Below are 12364 nucleotides of genomic sequence, written 5' to 3'. Positions count from 1 at the left end.
TAACTGGATGAGATCAAAAGAATTCATCTGCACGCGGTGCGTTTTGCGTTAGAAAGAATCCTTGGTTGCGCAAGCCAAAACTTTCGTGCACTTTTCATTGTTGCGCGATCAATCTTACCCGGGCAGGCCACTTCGGAGTTCGGAGACCGGTTTCATTACTCCAAAGTTACAGATAGAGGCCACAACACCAAATTCACCAAAGACCGGAAAAAAAAAACAGAGGAAATTGAGAACGTGCGGATGCTGGTCACTTGAGCTGTCCTAGCCTCCTACGTCAGACGGTCCAAAGCCTCCGACCATCCGGCGCGGCAACGCGTGAGGCATGACACCGACCTTCGACGCGTGTGCCATAATCCCGTACGTGCGTGCCCCTCCCACGCATCACGCATGCACTATATAATGTCACCGGTGCCTTTGCCCCGCAAACCATACCAAGGGTGCCAAGCAGTCAAGCACGCCAACCTTCGACAGCACGAAGCAATGGCGCGAGCCCTGGCAGCAGCCGTCGCGTTCTTCCTCGCCACCTTGCTCCTCGCTTCGACTCTGGTCACCGCAGCGCCGACGAGCGGCATCCCGGCCGTGTTCGCGTTCGGGGACTCGACGCTGGACCCGGGGAACAACAACGGCCTGGCCACGCTGGTGCGCGCGGACCACGCACCCTACGGCTGCGGCTTCCCTGGGGCCGCGGCCACGGGCCGGTTCTCGGACGGCAAGCTCATCACCGACTACATCGTGGAGTCGCTCGGTGTCAAGGACGTCCTCCCGGCGTACCGCGACAGCGGCCTCACCGTCGCGGAGGCCTCCACGGGGGTCAGCTTCGCGTCGGGCGGGTCCGGCCTCGACGACCTGACCGCGCAGGCCGCCATGGTGTCCACGTTCGGCTCGCAGATCGGCGACTTCCAGGACCTGCTCGGCAAGATCGGAATGCCCCAGGCCGCCGAGATCGCCAGCAGGTCGCTGTACGTTATCTCCGCCGGCACCAACGACGTCACCATGAACTACTTCATACTGCCAGTCCGGACCGGCAGCTTCCCCACCATCGACCAGTACAGTGACTACCTCATCGGCAGGCTCCAGGGATACATTCAGGTACGTTTTGAATCAATCTAGTTATTAATGGTAAGACTAGCTAGTAACTTTTATCGCTAATGATGGCGTTTATTTTCCTCAACTAACAATCCAGAGCCTGTACAATTTGGGAGCCCGGAACTTCATGGTGTCCGGCCTGCCACCGGTGGGGTGCCTGCCGGTGACGAGGAGTCTCAATCTGGCGTCGGGAGGAGGCTGCGTCGCCAACCAGAACGCGGCCGCGGAGCGGTACAACGCGGCGCTGCAGCAGATGCTGACCAAGCTGGAGGCCGCGTCCCCCGGCGCCACGCTTGCGTACGTCGACGTGTACACCCCGTTGATGGACATGGTCACGCATCCCCAGAAATATGGTGAGCGGCAACAGATCCAAAGCCTGCGGAAATAAACTAGGCTAGCTAGATCGATTGAGCTTGAACACCTGCTGATTCGTCTTTGCTGCGTGCGTTGCAGGTTTCACCGAGACGAGCCAAGGCTGCTGCGGGAACGGTCTGCTGGCGATGGGGGCCCTGTGCACCAGCGCGCTGCCGCAGTGCCGGTCTCCGGCGCAGTTCATGTTCTTCGACTCGGTGCACCCGACGCAGGCCACCTACAAGGCGCTCGCCGACCACATCGCCCAGTCTCACATCACGCAGAGTTAGATTAGCTGGGTTTTGTAGGAACGGCAATGACATTGTGTGTGAAGCTGGTTCCGTGCTTATAGGAGATTAATTAGGAGATTGAGGTAGTTAGGAGATATAGGATTTGTATAGAATGAAAAGATATTCAGTCACGATGTTTACATAGGGAAGTTAATTGAACAAAGTTCTGAGTACTTGAAATAAAGGCCTGTTTGATCACAACTCGGTTATTATAGTTTGGATTATGCGTGAGCCATTGGCCTCTATGACATCATACAGGCATGTTCCATGCGACATTGAATCTTCTTTGATATGCTACCCAAGCCATTCCCTGGCCAATTTACCGGCCTCTCCAACACGGAGATCGGCGGACGTCCATGGCGCTCATGTGATCTTGTTTGTCCCAGATGAGTAACGGCAACGGGTAGGCAACATGGCTCAAAAGTGGGGCAAATTCATTTTTATTCATCGAGTAGTCGACTCCAACATATGAATCAATTCTTATCTCTCCTCCATGGTTCACTTCCTTCAGCGATGGGTTTGATTCATTCATATACCAACATCAGTTGATACATGCTTTTCCCGGTGTTTTTCTCACTGGAGATGGCCTTGGTCACATTTTAGCTCATTGCTTCTATTTGTTCATTAGCTAAAACAAGCAAATTACAATCTCGCACAAGCAGTGAGAAACCCATCACATGCTCAACTTCTGCCGTTCTATGCAAACTAAGCATGAAGATCTAGGAAACAAACATGCAATACTTCAAGGTATGGAGCGAACAATCAACGAATAAGGCTACAAGTGGGTTGTTATAGGGCATTAGCATACATAAGTAAGCATACATCTTAGGTACTGTAGTTAAGTTACACAGTTCAATAGAGGAGGCAAGATGCTTAGAGCCTAGCTTGGGATCAACTTGGGGTTCATCTGGTTCGTGTTTAGTAGCAAACTTAACTTCCTGCTCAACATTTGTCTCCTTGGTTGCTTCGGTTACTATATGAGTGCAGCGTGGCATAAGTAAACATGTTACATATTACTTGCAGTGATTATGCATGAATGATGTAGGAAAACTGTTATATATAGCTTGAAACATTAATAGGAACAATAAAGTAATGTCAGTACACTAGGCTTTGGGTACATAGTGTGGGTCTAACATATGCGAATTGTTTGGATACTCAGGTTTAACCAACCGTCTGAGAATTGGGCCGTCCTTCCAGAACTTATGTGTTTCAGACTCAAGTGAGTTCATGCGGACCATTCAGAGCCAACCACGACTATGTGGGTGGACATGTTTGGGTGACCAGGGGTTCATTGCTCGGTGGGGGGTTCTGATGGTTTGTCCCTCTAGACGGGCAAATAGTATCCCTAAACTAGTTGGGACTTATGTAGATAAGGTCTTTCCTTAATGTGGTCTCATAGAGTGGCCAGCGAGGCGCCGAAGTAGCAACTCCGATCAAAGAGCGTGGATGTGACTATGAGAGGCTACAGGCAGTAGAGAGAGGGCGTTAGAGGCATCAGGGTGGAAGGTTGAAAGCGAGGGCAGGGTTTTAGAGAGAGAGAGAGAGAGAGAGAGAGAGAGACCAGAAAAGTTAAGGATTGAGTGAGTTCGTTTCACAAGAGCTTGATTCACATATCTTTGATAGCAATGATAGAGTGGACTCTTGTACAATGTCATGTCCACTGTCTGCCTAAACGGCCGTTTAGCCCGTTTACACAAAGGTCGCGGACGCTCCGCTGAAAACTGGGTGCTCTCGGGTTTTGGGAATTCAACCTTAACAATTCGATGGACACTCAGTCTCTCGCTCCAAAATGGTGTTGGTGCGTCTACTGGGGATTTTACTGAACTAGGAAGGTTTATCGGACACTCCGATGCGTTGGGCGACAGAAACCGTTTAAACGTTACACGGTGGTATACCATTTCCGTTTAATCGGTTGTTTTCACCGTTTAAATGTCTATTTTCCCTTTTAAACACCCGTTTTGCTTTTATAATGGGTTAAACGGTAGGTGATCCACTATTTACTGTTTAACGTTTAGGATAACACTGGTCACGTCTTCTCAATTGTGAGAAACGACGTACATGGCCTTAGTTTGGACAGCTTCAATATGCTACAAGGCATCCACAGGAAAAGCACACCAAGTCTATGTTGCGTTCACCTCCACTAGCTAGAGTTTTTTTTAAGAATTTATTAAAACCTCTATCCAGAGAAATCCCTGGATACTAAAACTGCAACAACGTCTGGAAGGTCTTGCTAGAACAAGGGATCGTTTGTACAGCTTAGGCTGCTAGTGTGTGAGCTACAGAGGTGGCAGCTGCCCACCGGCTCTTCTCCCGTCTAATGATCCACGTCACATGTTGTTTCCCGCAAAAAATGCTCTCGTTGCTAGGCCTGGAGAGGCATAAATGGCCATGAGTACTTGTAGCATCCACACACTTAAAAGCCCCACCAGCTACATCAAGTTATATTTACCAATACCTTATCACGTTCTGTAGGCAATCACAATCCTCTCCAATTTAAGAAAAAATGCAAATAATCCAAGAATCCAAACCAAACGTGAAACGACAAAATTATTATGGTATTGAAGCAAGCAAAATTCAGTTGGAACTGGAGAGTAGTATTCTGACAAGGAAATAGGAAGCAAACAATGAAGCCAGTTCGCATCGTAGGCCAATTACAAGTATATCAACACCAACATAAAGGCATCAAGACTCTAGTGCCATGGAGACATGGACAATTGACACAACACAAAAGCGGCCATAGGCTGAAGTAATGCGTTGATGTTTCCTCATTGTCACTCCTTGCAAAAAAAAAGTAACACTGCATCTATGTTCTTGGCTATTGTTATGCAGATAGTTCAAAAGCATGATCCTACATTCTTACTAATATGTTTAAAGGGTCTACTAGGAGTTACGCAAAGCCCAATAAACTCAGACAACTTCCAGCTGTGAAGTTCAATGTGGGCATCCACAATGCCCAGACTTCAGCCAACATAAACCCATTGCCAGAAGCATCCCATTTTGATTGTACCAACATCAACAACTACCTAATGCATCCCCTCACAAAAAGAGAAACTTCAACACCTTGACGTGTTAATTTTCAGAAACCTGAAAAGCAAATAATAAACATTAGGGATATCTGGATGAGTGATATGGCAAAGCAAGACTGAAATGTAGTATAATGCTATAATCACATATGTTTATACTGTGCTTATTTTCACTCATTATGTTTATGTATTGATTTTATAGAGAAAAAAGAAATGACCGGAAAAGTCCTCAATAAGAGCAGACTATCCAACTTTAGTTCAGTTTTACTCTTATAGTTGCTTAGACAATAACCTATCATGATGACAAAGGATAGGGATCTTTTAGGCTTTCATACTTGATAGTTTTCTTGGCATAATTTAACAAATGATGTCTGATAGTTCAAATAACAACTACATTCTGCATAGACAAGTAAAATGCTACAGTGACTACTTTTAGTATGCCCCTGCTGTCTTGCACAAGGGATTCCAATGTGCAACTACAAAAACCACAAATAACAACCATTATTGGAGTAAAATGGTTAACCGACATAGCCATCATGCAAATTGATTTGTCATGGTCGAGTACGTGCTTCTAAAATAATTACACCAGTGCATTTCAGGAGGCCAAGCTAACTAGACAAGATTGCAGTATCCTTAGCATGAATTAACCAATGAGCGTTAACTTAGGAAGTACCAAATGATGTATTTGCTACTTTCATCCCCATTACCACTTCCTTAATTTCCTCCATGGAAAAAGGTTTGACCAGATCTAGCTTATCTTCCTCTGACAAGAGTAAGTCACTGGGCTAAAAATCAGGTTTCAATTTCATGTTACAAGGCTCATTGTGCCCAAAAAGACCCATGTAGAAATCTACAATATGTAAAGAAATAGCACTTTGACCTCTAATCTCTCCATTCTCCGATTCCAGAACGGTAATCGTTTTCTTCCTCCTTCTCCCATTTACAAACTGGTGAAAGAATTGAGTATTTGCATCCCCATGCAAAATCTAGTTCTTCCCCACCTTTTGTTTCCATTGGAGTTCCTCAATTGTATTCATCCTATCCAGATATTCCTCCAAGTTAATTCTCTCTTCCCACTCAGCAATGCTTAGTAGTCTTTTTTCAGCTATTAAGTCAATTTCTTCAATTCTAGTAGAAATGTCTCTCCTCAAAGCTCTTTCCTTCCCAACAGACTTCAAATTCCACCCTCTCAAGTAGTCTCTGAGACTGAAGGCACCCATGCTAAATATCCAGTGAGTAAAACTGATTATTAGGCTTTTGCCTAAACTCCCCCCATTTGGATTTGATCAATTCACAAAAGCCCTCCTGGTGGGTCCATTTTTCTTCAAAAAAGAAATATTTTGATCTAGGAGCTCCTTGCTCCCCAGTGTCCAAAATCAGGGGTGAGTGATCAGAACCTATTCCCAAGAAAAGCTATGAGAGTAATTCAAATCCCAGCTAACAGTTACCAAAATCCTATCCAGTTTAACTAAAGTGGGTTTTTCCCCTTAGGTGGAAATTACCAATGAAATCATTGAAAAGATCCATGAGCTTGGGGTCACCTTGACCATGATTTCTGTTATTATTGCTTCGGATAAGGTTAAAATCGCCCCCATCACAATAGGCAGAATTTCATTGGCACAGAAAGTAGATAATTCCTGAATAAAATCCCCTGACAACTCATGTTGGGCAGGTCCATATATGTTAAGCACCCAAAATCTAAAATTGGTTAGTCTATTTCTTACCAAACAACTAGAAAATAACCAGCTAGTTCTACCTGCTCAACTTCAAAACTCTCCATTTTAACTCCCAAAAGTAAACCCCCTGAGTGGCCCCTTGCTGGAATCCATTTTCAAACAAAGTCCACTGAACCTGACATATCTCTCAATTCTTGATCACTGAAATCCTGTTTAATTGTTTCCTGAATCCCCACTATATCTAAGTTTTCTTGATTAATATGTTTAAGGACCAGCCCTCTCCTATGGGCTGTCCCCAAACCCCTAACATTCCAAAACATGCACCTCATTGAGAATAATATCAGGTGAGACCTCAGAAGAAGTACTAGGGCCATTACTGTCCAGACCCCCCTTGGCAGGATCAGTCATGACACCTCTTTTCTGATTATCAAAGACCTCCATGGTCAAATCCTCCACTTGAGATCCTGATTATCAAAGACCTCTTTTTTGTTTATCTTTCTGTCTATCTAAGAAGGCTTTATAATTGGCTTCAGCAATAGCTGCTCTAGCCAGTTCCTCTACCTTAAAGATATCAATTTGCTCTTCAACATTCTCTATCTCAATATCCAAATCAAGAATAACTTTTTCTAAGCAAGCATTAGAGGTGTTATTGAGAATAGTAAATGGGTTGGAATTGGTGGATGTACCTGAAAAGGTATTTCTGGCTGCAGCTCTAGCATGGTCACAGGTCTGGGATTGCAAATGACTTCACTTTTCCTTCAATGTACTTCGACAAATTCCCATCCATACGAATCATTTCCATATCGCAAACTTGTTTTCGCATGTGCATGTCCACTAGTTTTTCTTGAACATCTGGAAATTCAACCATGTAGCTCTTGTACATCAGAGTATGTAGCTTCTCATGATCCTCATCTTTCATTACACTTCTGTACTCCTTTTTAACCTCATCCGAAAAGACACCAAGCCATACTAAATCCGGAACTGTGAGCAGCAAACTGTCATAAGCTCGGTTTGCAGAGCCGAATTTGTAGGTGCAGTATATCAGAGCCCCACTGTAATTCCCATCAAAGACTGAATAGACTGGAACGCCCAATGTATCCCTTAGCATATGCAGCATCAGTCTAGTATTGGCACTTGGCTGGCCTTTCCCCGAAAATAATACGCAATTGTTTCTCTCAGAGAAGTTGTCAGCAGCAAGCTCCTCAAATATATCTTCCTTTTCAACAAGGATATACTCAATTTTTCCCCTTAATCTAATCTTTGTTACGTTATGCGCCTCTGCTGGTATCCTGCAACCAGCTATGCCCCCCATTCGGCAATCAACCAATATCTTGTCACCTATAAATAGCAACAGGGGTCCTTTGACAGTACCCGTCGATGACGTAAAAATGTTGAGACTTTGGATAGTGAGTCCCATCATGGTGCTGATATCAGTCACGTCAGCATTGGAGCTGTGGATGGATGTAATAGATCTCGCGAAGGGAAACACTTTTTCTAGAGAACACCAAGTTTCTTATTCCTGTTAGCACCTTCTCAATCCTCCTAGGCTTGTTCGCTGAATTTTCATATTTAGCACTACATAAATGTAGCTCCTTCTTCAAACAAACTTGCTTCAAAAGTGGATGAAATTCATACTCCTTGTCTTTTTCTTTGGCATGGACATTGGTTAACTCAAACTCAACCACTTTCTTCTCAGACTTTGATCACTTCAACAGATCATCAATGATGGGTAAGGAGTCATCTCTAAGGTGATCTTCAATAAGAACATATCCTTTCCTTATTTCTTCCATCTGTTCTTCCTCGAGACCCAAATGTTCAAGGTTGCATTTTGCAACCAGTATTTCCACCATGCCCTCCAAGCTTCCTGCTGATAATCCTGAACTCTCTGAGCCTCCTGCTGGTGATCCTGAAGTCTCCTTTCTCTGAGGTGCTTTCATGGGGGTGAACAATTCTTCCTTCAGATCCTTAAACAAGCTAATCTTCTCTAGGTCAGCAAGCTTGCTTTTCTTTACCGATAAGATCACTGAAATCAAAACAACATAAAATACTTCACTTCTAAATGCTTTAAAGTATTAGAATTTAAATATAACAACTTTTCTTAAAGTTTAATCACTTTGATTAAAGCATTACTCAACATCTACATCACAATCAACATTCATCTCCTTGAATTTCACATGTTCTTTGTTCTCTTCAATGTGCATTTCCAATTCCTAAAAAGGAGCGGAGTCTAAGATTAATCACATTGCAAAAAAAATCTGAAAGGGTAATATGACAAATCTTTGTAAAAGATTGTCTTACGCTGAAATAGTTGAAGATATTATTGCATGCAAGACAGGTAACATTGAGCTCTCCATCAATAGGATATCTGAAACTTCTATGACACTCAGTTTCACGGTGCTCCTTGGCTGATTTCACCAATTGAAAACAAGTAGTGCATAGCACCGAATCCTCCATTGCAATTTCCATCCCGCTTCATTAATAAAGAGAAAAAATTTCAATTAAATCAACACACAAGGGGTAGATGAGGACCGGAGAGGACATTGCCACTGCTTCTTAGTTGTGCAGCGTGATAAGGTGTCGTTGGCTTCTTGGGTTCATGCGGAAGGGGCGTCCTCCCGTGTCCTACAGCTCATGTATCACAACTAAAGAATAAGAATATGAAGAGGACCTCTTGATTGATGATGATGAATAACATATATAGTCAATTGATATTTCTAGTATAATGCGGTTTAAACAAAGCAATCATTTTATTTTACCCAGCAAACTACAACAGGAAGCGACATATAATTTTCCAATTGGAAACAATATAAAATGTACAGGATGGCACAGTTCAGTCTCCATTTTGAGAAATAACAAATGGCCCAGGTACATTCCTCAAGAATGTACAGATCACCCATTTTATACCAGCAATCACTACTGGCCCACAGTTGAATAAACTGAATTCTAATATAAAAAAACCATGATGCAGCAACGGTAAAACAGTGCTGAAAGGTTGAACTCAAACAAAATTCCAGGGTAAAATGATATCACAACCATAATGGTCAATAACACATATTACCAACTCCAAGATTAAGACCGAAACATGTCTAGATGCAACAAGCAAACCTAACTAAACCCTCTATACAGTGTGCTATCTGACTCAGGCCAACGCACCACCAAATTAACCAAACTTCTTTCTCGGGCCAGAACCAAAGCTCAAATTCCCTGAGCTGTCGGCGGGGCGGGGGCTGGGGACGCGGTCCGCGGTGGATGGCCGGCTGCAGCTGCGTCGGATGCGGGCGCTGGGTGTCGGCAGGACACAGGAGCGGCCGAGCTGGCGATGCGGCCACGTGCTCCGCTGCTCGTGCCGTCTCTCTGCTCGCTCGATGCCTGATTGCCTTTTTTAAAAAAGTGGTGCAAATGTGCAGTTCTGTCACGCCCTCACCACACCTGGCATCCCAACCAAGACGCACAGCCTGAAGCCCAAAACGAGGAGTACAAGAACCCACAAGCCGAATACCAGAGTTGCCGGCCCATGCTGGGGGCGTCTCCAACAAAACTCAGCCGCAGCCCACAAGGCCGCATGGTATGCCAAAATTGGGAGCCGCAGAGACCCCCCGCATAGACACGTCGGACGTCCGGACTGCCTGACATGGCCGGAACGAGCCAGCCACAAGTCACTGTCGTGCCGGCCACGTGCGGCCCCGTCATGCGCCGGCGAGTCGTGGTTAGTGGCGGGGCCCTCGGATCCCAAAAACGCTGGCTCCCCATGAGTCCTTTTGGTCACGGAATGATGGAAATGGAACCCATCGGGTGCGGTGGTGCATTGACGCCTCATGCCTGCGAGTTGTTGGCACATTCGAAGAGAAAACGGGGGTTAGGATTTGCCTTGGAAATTCAGTTTAAAAGGCACGGGAATTCTAGTTTAAGCAGGTCGCTTTGCGGATATGCTCGCTGTTCTGTCTGTCATTCGCCCTCCCTGGTCTTCTACGCCGGCTCCTGAAATTTGTTTCCGGCCCTCCCATGATCCCATCAGACGATCCAGAGTCGAGACGTGCCGGGGTATTTCTCCTCCTGTGTCTCCATGATTTTTAGCCGCACAGCATTAAGCCCGTCTCTAATTTGTAGTTTGCCGACTAATAGAGCACCCCGAGACAGCGACTTGACATATATCTCTGCATAGTTTATCCTCACTCATCAACCATAATGGCACCTCACTCGTAGACTCGTACGCTCGGCAGTCGTCACGTTGTATACAAGACCACAAGCCTCTGTTCCCCACAAGAACGACTCGCGCGCAGTCCTTCCTTCGCGCACTCCTCGGAGCTCCAGCGTTGGACTCGGCCATGGATGCATAGCTGCACTACTCCAGGCGACTCCTGCTACAGCTGCAGGGGCCGGCCGCGTGCCCATCACCCGGCACCGTTCCGGACGCTCGGCCGGTCCTGGCAGCGGCAGACGAGCTCAACTCCGGCGCGATCCTCACCCTCGCGCTCCTCACGTGCGGCCTCGTCGCGGCGCTCACGTTCCGCGTCGTGCTCCAGTGCGCGCTCCGCGTCACGCGCGGCGCGTGCTGCGGCGGAGCCGACGACGACGACGACCCCGAGGAGCAGGAGCAGGACCAGCAGCACGCGGGCGGAGGCGCGGGGCTGGCGCAGCTGCAGGCCGCCGCGCGGCACGGGCACGCGGACGGGAGGAAGCAGCCGCGGCGCCTCCCGCCGGCGCTAGTGCAGGCGCTGTCGTGCCTGGCGTTCTCGGCGGGGCTGGAGATGGCCGGGTCGTCGCGGTCGGAGTGCGCCATCTGCCTCACCAAGTTCGCCCGCGGGGAGATGGTGCGCGTGCTGCCGCGCTGCAACCACGGCTTCCACGCGCGCTGCAGTGACCGCTGGCTCGCGGCGCGGCCGACGTGCCCTACCTGCAGACAGGCGCCGTTTGCCGAGCCCACCGCGTTTCTGTAGCCAGACAGCCCTGGCCTCTGGACAGCCGTCGTGCAATACTGATCATAGTAGGCGATTGCGTGCGTGGCCCGCCTTGTGGAGCCGTAGAACTAGGCGCGGTTGTTGGTAGTGTTTGTACATTAGCAGTGTGTTAAAGGAATATTGGCAGCGCGTTATATGGTTTGAGTAAAATAGATTTGTGGTTCCTAAACTCAAGAGGCATCGTCATTCAAATTTTAAATTTTCATTTTTTATTTATATGGGCCTTTAAATTAGTGCATGCTTCCATATTAGTCTAAATCGGTTTCGACACACTCTAGACATGTCGAGTCATTTTTTTTAAATTACATAGTACAATATAGACGCCCACAACATGCACACACAAACATGTTGAATCTAATAACTAAGAGCATCTCTAAGAATCTTTTTAAAATTTACCCTCTAAATCATAATTTGAAGAGTCATTCGAATAAAATTCGCTTTTTATATCTTTGTACCTCCAATATCTTTTCTACATCTTGTGCGCACTTTAAAGAGTCATCCTTGCTCTCCATTTTTAGCTATAGATAAATCCGAAAGAGAGATGCCTATATTCTGAGGTCCATTTAGACAGGTTGTTGGAGTGTATTTTTTCACCTAAAATATCTATTCCAAGAAATTAGAAAAAAAAATATAAAGAGTATCTTGAAGTTGCTCTAAATTTATATGGTGGTGTCATTTAGGTAGGTCCCAAAACTTATCACACGAGCCACACAGATGTCATTTAGGTTAGACCAGTCTCAGTTGAAGTTCCATGAGAGTTTCATTTACATTTAATAGCCTACCACATAAGTATTTTTTATGACATGGCAATGTTTTAGTGAATAGAGAAGAAATAGGTTTTGTAGGGGTGAAACTTTCTTAGCATGATTACCAACTCTATATGAGTTTTAGAATTCAATGTCTATGAAACCATGGAATGAAACTTTGCACTGAAAGTGAGTGTTTCATCTTCATTTCATTCTATATGACATGTCTCGAAA

General features: G+C 45.9%; 2 protein-coding genes and 1 pseudogene across 2 annotated transcripts; 2 read left to right on the top strand and 1 right to left on the bottom strand.

The window, feature by feature from the left end:
• The first annotated feature begins 455 nt into the window (after positions 1-455).
• Positions 456-1898, top strand: LOC136514425 (GDSL esterase/lipase At2g31550-like). Its single transcript, XM_066508387.1, has 3 exons — positions 456-1089; positions 1184-1439; positions 1540-1898. Exons 1-3 carry the CDS (start codon positions 481-483, stop codon positions 1725-1727), a joined length of 1053 nt encoding a protein of 350 aa, XP_066364484.1. The 5' UTR covers positions 456-480; the 3' UTR covers positions 1728-1898.
• A 5249-nt stretch (positions 1899-7147) lies between these two features.
• Positions 7148-7738, bottom strand: LOC136511014 (meiotic recombination protein SPO11-1-like). The gene has a single exon (XM_066505265.1). It carries the CDS (start codon positions 7736-7738, stop codon positions 7148-7150), a length of 591 nt encoding a protein of 196 aa, XP_066361362.1.
• Positions 7739-10751: 3013 nt separating this feature from the next.
• On the top strand, positions 10752-11363 carry LOC136512064 (RING-H2 finger protein ATL72-like; annotated as a pseudogene).
• Positions 11364-12364: the final 1001 nt, after the last annotated feature.

This window comes from Miscanthus floridulus, chromosome 16 (genome assembly GCF_019320115.1).
Source record: "Miscanthus floridulus cultivar M001 chromosome 16, ASM1932011v1, whole genome shotgun sequence".
NCBI lineage: Eukaryota > Viridiplantae > Streptophyta > Magnoliopsida > Poales > Poaceae > Miscanthus > Miscanthus floridulus.
This window is presented reverse-complemented; position numbering and strand designations above follow the sequence as displayed.